This window comes from Castanea sativa, chromosome 10 (genome assembly GCF_040712315.1).
Source record: "Castanea sativa cultivar Marrone di Chiusa Pesio chromosome 10, ASM4071231v1".
Lineage (NCBI taxonomy): Eukaryota > Viridiplantae > Streptophyta > Magnoliopsida > Fagales > Fagaceae > Castanea > Castanea sativa.
The window spans coordinates 16,396,011-16,402,492 of record NC_134022.1 but is presented as its reverse complement, the minus strand read 5'-3'; the positions used below and the strand labels follow the sequence as shown (position 1 = coordinate 16,402,492).

The 6,482-nt window shown below is 36.2% G+C and overlaps 1 protein-coding gene across 1 annotated transcript; it reads left to right on the top strand.

The window, feature by feature from the left end:
- Positions 1-1,752: 1,752 nt before the first annotated feature.
- Positions 1,753-4,257, top strand: LOC142613993 (G-type lectin S-receptor-like serine/threonine-protein kinase LECRK3). Its single transcript, XM_075786521.1, has one exon. The coding sequence runs from the start codon at positions 1,775-1,777 to the stop codon at positions 4,097-4,099; it is 2,325 nt and encodes a 774-aa protein (XP_075642636.1). The 5' UTR covers positions 1,753-1,774; the 3' UTR covers positions 4,100-4,257.
- Positions 4,258-6,482: the final 2,225 nt, after the last annotated feature.

The window sequence follows — 6,482 nt, the reverse complement described above, 5'->3', positions numbered from 1 at the left end:
TGATCTTCATTGTGTGGATGAATTGAAGAACTTTGTAGCCAACAATCTTCTCTAGCTGGTGATTGAAGTCGCGTACTAGGATCCGCGCAATTGGTTAGTCACGTACTTGGGAGTCGTGCATCGAAAGGAGAAATTGTCACTACAGAACAAGTCCAATTGGGTATTGGGGTAAGGGTTCAATTGTAGGTTGGTAAGGTACTTGGGATTCCTTTACTTGTAACCGCTTGTTGTGATAATAGTGGAATTTCGGGAGTGGTGACCTTAAATTCACCCAGTGGGGTTTTTGCCGTGTAGGTTTTCTCCATTTGTAAACAAATCACCGTGTCATTTATTTTTCGCTGCATACTTTAGTTTAATTGGTGATTTGTTTGTGCTACCATGTGCTTTGCATGTTAATTTGATTAATTAATAACTTGGCCAATTAATCAACTTAATTCATCACAACGGGTTAATACGTTTTTGGTCTATCAATTTATAAACTTATATTTTATATATAATTTTAAACTACAAAAACATGCAATTTAAACAATTTATTGATAACACAGCTATTGATTTTTAATTTTCTAGAAATTTAGTAAGTATGGAGTTTATGAGAAGAAGATGTAATCCAATAATAGATTTGTTAAAATTTATCTCTAAAAAAAAGATATTGAGTAAGGTTATATCCTTATGTTGTAGCTAAAGTTTACCCTAATTATAATGCAATCAATGTCAGACATTTGCAGTCAAAATAAGTTGTTGGAAAAAGTAAAGGACTGAGATCCAAAAAAAAAAAAGCTTTCAAATTGTGTGAAGTGTTGTTTGCGCTTTAGAGGCTAGAGTGTAAATAAGATATTTTTGAAAAGTCTTTGTAGTACTGAATAATGATATTGGCCCAAACAAGATGATTTTTGTATTTTACCCAAATAAGTAAAAGTTCTTCAAACTTCAAATGGGATGAACAACTCGGACAATTTAGAATAATTGAAATGTTGGGAGGGGTAAATAATAAATATCAGCCATGAGGACAGCAGCGTTGCTAGAGTTTAGGACTAAGCAGTACTGAATGGTGGTTACTGGTTTGGACTTGGGGATTCTGAAGTTAAAACATCCCGTTTTTCTTTTTTTCTTTTTCTTTTTTTTTAGATATGTCCATCCCGTGTTTCTTGGATGACCAGATGATAGACTTTGAATATACACTTCTATCACCTCTGTCAAAAAAAAAAAAAGACTTTGAATATACACAAACACGCAAAGACTTTTCAGCCATGAGGACAGCAGCGTTGCTAGAGTTTAGGACATAGCAGTACTGAATGGTGGTTACTAGTTTGGACTTAAGGATTCTAAAGTTAAAACATCCCGTTTTTCTTTTTTTGGAGATAAGTCCATCCCGCGTTTCTTGGATGACCAGATGATAGACTTCGAATATACACTTCTATCACTTCTGTCAAAAAAAAAAAAAAAAAGACTTAGAATATACACAAACACGCAAAGACTTTTCATTCCACTGAGAAAGAGACTTACTCGTTTAGCAAAATAAAGAAAGATTTTTAGTTTTTACTCAAGTGAATGGTTCTTCTTCTTTTTTTTTCTTTTTTTTAAATAACTCTTTCGTTCTAAACACCTTGAAAAAAAAAAAAAAAAAACTCGGCACTTTTTACAAGGCACCCAGATATTAGACCAGGTAAGTATAAGATATTTTTATTGACTATATACGGAGCTGTATTAGTCATTAATTTTTCATTTGAAACCAGAGTGAAAAGAAAACAGAGAACTAATTAACTATTGTCCAGCAATGGCAAGTCTCTTGTTTTTCCTTCTTCTCTTAGCAATTTCCACTACAGAAGCTCAACAAGGGGAGTCCAATGTAAACCTTGGCTCTTTTTTAACTCCTACCACCAATTCTTCATGGCTGTCACGATCTGGTCTATATGCCTTTGGCTTCTACCAACAAGCCAATGGCTACGCTGTTGGAGTTTTTCTTGCTGGGATTTCTGAAAAAACAGTAGTCTGGACAGCGAACCGGGACAATCCTCCAGTTCTCGCTGATGCTACATTGAATTTCACAACCGATGGTAGACTCATCCTGCAATCGGCACAAGGCAAAGAGACGAATATTGCCAGTCCTTCTGACAGTGCAACATCGGCATCAATGCTCGATTCGGGAAACTTTGTTATCTATAATTCTAATAAGAAGATTATATGGCAAAGTTTTGATAACCCAACCAATACCCTTTTACAGGGTCAGCGCCTTAGAGCTGGAAATGAGTTGGTTTCGAGTGTTTCAGAATCTAACCAATCGGCAGGAATATTTCGTCTGGCAATGCAAACAGATGGACACCTTGTCCAGTACCCAGTGGGAACGCCAGACACAGCTGAATATTCTTATTGGGCTTCAGGTACAAATGGACAAGGTGATAATGTTTCACTATGTCTTGATGATGATGGCCATCTCTACTTGCTCAATTCCACTGGCACAAACATAAAAAATCTGACTGGAGGCGGATATCCAACAAAAGATACAATCTATCTAATGAGAATTGACGCCGATGGGATCTTCAGGCTATACTCGCACAATTTGGATAAGAATGGGAATTTCTCAGTCATATGGTCGTCTTCCTATGTTAAGTGTGACCCTAAGGGCCTGTGTGGTCTCAATGGGCTCTGCACTATCAATGATCAAGATGCTAATTGCTTATGTCTTCCAGGATTTGCTAGTGTTGACCAGCGTAATTGGAGCTCAGGTTGTGTACGGAATTTCACTGCAGAAAGTTGCAAGAGCAAAGACGGAAATATGAAATATATCATGCAAGCAGTACCTAATACTGTATGGGAAGATAATTCTTTTGCTATTCTATCAATATTAATCAAAGAGGATTGTGAAGCAGCGTGTTTGGAGGATTGTAATTGTGAAGCTGCTACGTACAAAGATGGAATTTGCCGAAAGCAAAAGCTTCCATTGAGATTCGGAAGAAGAGTACTAAGTGATTTAAACATTGCATTCATTAAGGTAGGCATATCTACTTCCACCATAAATAGAACTGAGCCCATGGGACGTGAAGAAAAGTCTGGAAAGAACATATTGATTCTGGGCATCTCACTCGGTGCTTTTGGACTCATTATGTCAGTGATTTCTGGAATTGCATTTTATAGAAATCGTGTTTGGTCATATAGAAGGCTCTCTAATAGTGGAAATGTTGGCACAGGCATGGATGTTTCTCCAAGATCATTTACTTATTCTGATCTTGAGAAAATGACTAATGGTTTCAAGGAAGAGCTAGGTAGAGGATCATCTGGGACCGTTTACAAGGGAACAATATGGAATGATCAGAAGATTGTAGCCGTCAAAAGACTAGAGAAAGTGTTGAGAGAAGGGGAAAAAGAGTTTCAGACCGAGATGAAAGTTATTGGGAGAACACACCACAAGAACCTTGTCTGTTTGCTAGGGTATTGCCACGATGGAGAGAATAAGCTTTTGGTTTATGAGTACATGAGCAATGGCTCACTTGCAGATATACTCTTCAAGCCTGAAAAAAAACTTTGTTGGAATGAAAGAATAGAAATTGCTCGCAACATAGTAAAAGGAATTCTCTATCTCCATGAAGAGTGTGAGTCACAAATCATTCACTGTGACATAAAGCCCCAAAACATACTCATGGATGAATATAGGTGCCCGAAAATCTCTGACTTTGGATTGGCGAAGTTGCTAAAACCAGACCAAACCAATACCAATACAGCCATTCGAGGAACAAAGGGGTATGTTGCACCAGAGTGGCATCGAAACCAGCCAGTGACAATCAAAGCAGATGTATATAGCTTTGGAATTATACTGTTGGAGCTTATATGCTATAGAAAGGGTGTTGATTGGGATCTTCCAGAAGAAGAGGCCATTCTTGAGGAATGGGCATACTATTGCTTTCAGGCTCGTGAGTTAAGCAAACTAGTGAGTGATAAGGAGGTTGACAAAAAACAGTTGGAGAGAATGGTTAAAGTAGGACTTTGGTGCGTTCTTGATGAGCCATCCCTTCGTCCTTCGATAAAGAAGGTTCTACTAATGCTTGAAGGGATGGTAGATATTCCAATCCCTCCAAGTCCCACTTATTTACTTAGTACTATATAAAATGTGTTTGTATTTTTATTTTATTCTTTCATAGCAAAAGTTATTGTCGGGATTTAAGCTGGATATGTCCCTTCATTAGATAAGTGAGTGTTAGCATATATTCAGCTAGTGTTAAGGCTATTGGCAAAATGTGTTTGTACTTGTATCCATTTCAAAACCCAAATATGGGGCAGTTTGGAAGAATAATTTGCACAACAATATTGTTGATTTCTTTCGACCTAAATTCCCACAGTATAGTTGAATATCGAACTATATACACTTTAAATGCTAAATCTATGTATATGCCAATGGCCTTTGGCTTGATGACCAATATTTGTGGGACTCAAACTAGGGAATTGAAGGAAAAATTCTGGTTTTGTATCTCATACAAAACACATAGCGGAAGCAACAAATAAGGATCTATTTCATTCATGATTGATAACGTGCACTATGTAAATTTCAGAATTTAAGAACAAGATGGCATATCTTGGTGTGGAGAAATTCAAAACAAAGATTCGAAGCACTTGGAAAAACTTTTAATCTTCACTCCAATTCCACTTTACGCCCAAGATGTGTGGTCTCTCAATCAGTTTTTCAAAAAGAGAATGAAAGTGTGTCTCACACTCTCTCACACACCGTTTTTTATTTTTTCACTAATAAAAATTATGTATGTTTTTCTCTTTATAACTAACTGATTATCTAATTGGGCTGGCCTATTGGGTCTTTCCAACTGGGCTTTAGTGTGTGGCTTGGAGTGAGATCAAAAGGGACCAATAAGACACTAGCTCCAATGGGCCTTAGGGTTTTCCATCAACTCTTGACAAGTCCAAAGTTACCATTAATTATATTTAATATCACTATATAAATATAATTGCAGTCTAGGCCTTATTAATAAATTATATCCAAAGACTTTATTATACATGCAACCCCTTCATAAAATATTCGTAGTAACACAAAGTCATAAATGTAGACTGCCACTTTGTAAATTACTACATCTTATCCTTGAGTACCCGATTTAATTCTTTAAAGTTATTCATTATATATTTATGAAATCCAATTTCATAAATATATACTTTAGTAATTTCTTACTAAAGTGGTTAGGCCTAACTCTCTGAATAACTGAACACATTAAACTTATCTCAAGGGAATATTTTATATCTCTATCAAGAGACTATGAATTCCATCTTGAGAATATATGTTCCATCAACACTAAATGTGGCTGCCTAACATATTGAGGTTTTGACCGTTACTTTAGATCTCACTCCTGATAAATCAAAGCAACCCACACCTCATGATCAGGTTCATTATTCTCTCAGGATTAAGAGTTCATGCAAATTGAAGTCGTGAGATTTATTATTCATTTGACAGTCGTTAGGAGAATAATAAATCTCACAGCGGTCCTGTTCAATATGTCTTAACTCTTAAGACATATCAACATATCAACTAGAAGTCTCCACTTCCATGATCAAGACAAATCATCTTAGTTGATACGTTATAGTCTTCGCAGATGAAATGCCAAATTTCATCACCGACTACGAACTATAAATTCTGAGTTTACAAAGAACTTGTGATTTACATCTTCTGTGACTTTTCACATAAATCACATACAATGCATCTCATGGACTATATGATAATGTCTTATATTCATGTTACCATTATTTTAGATAATAATAAAATAACTTTATCAATCACAATATTAAGTCATACATCATGTCATACATAATATCATACATAACATCATACAATAGGATTTAAAGGCACTAATCCTAACAGGAATGACTCCACAGTCCACCCACTTCCATTGTGAGGAAAAAAAAGGTCACTAAAAAGATGAAATCTGTAAAGTTGTAATTTACAACTATTTTATGTTGGTTTTAATTCCGTGCCAAATTTGATTATAATTTTGTTCAATCTTTTGTACCCTGTATTTTATGTGAGATTTATTTGTAAAAGTTGTGTGTGAGAGAGAATGTGAAAACTCAAGGCAACATTAAAGACTAAAGAAGTTTTTGTGGGTAGCTTGCGAGTAGCCTTCTCGCAAAATGAAGCATGTACTCAGCACATGACTGGAATACGAAGAGTCAAGACAGATGGTGACGGCTAGTTTTCACGAGTGTCTCGCGAGTAAGGCCTTCCCGCGAGATACTCGCGAAACAGTCTATTTTGCTATTTTGTGATATCTGCTCCACTACATCCTCATACACACTATATATATCATCATTACTCACATATTGAGTAGAGAGTTTTTCAGAGAGAAAACCCTGGCCACAAACCCTTGAGAGTTAGAGATTGTCATACCTACAATCCTCTACACCATCCATTGTGGTTTTCCTCTACTCCTACCTCTCCATATCCAAATCCTTGAGAGGCTAATAGCCCAAACACTTACCACGCCTATATTGAG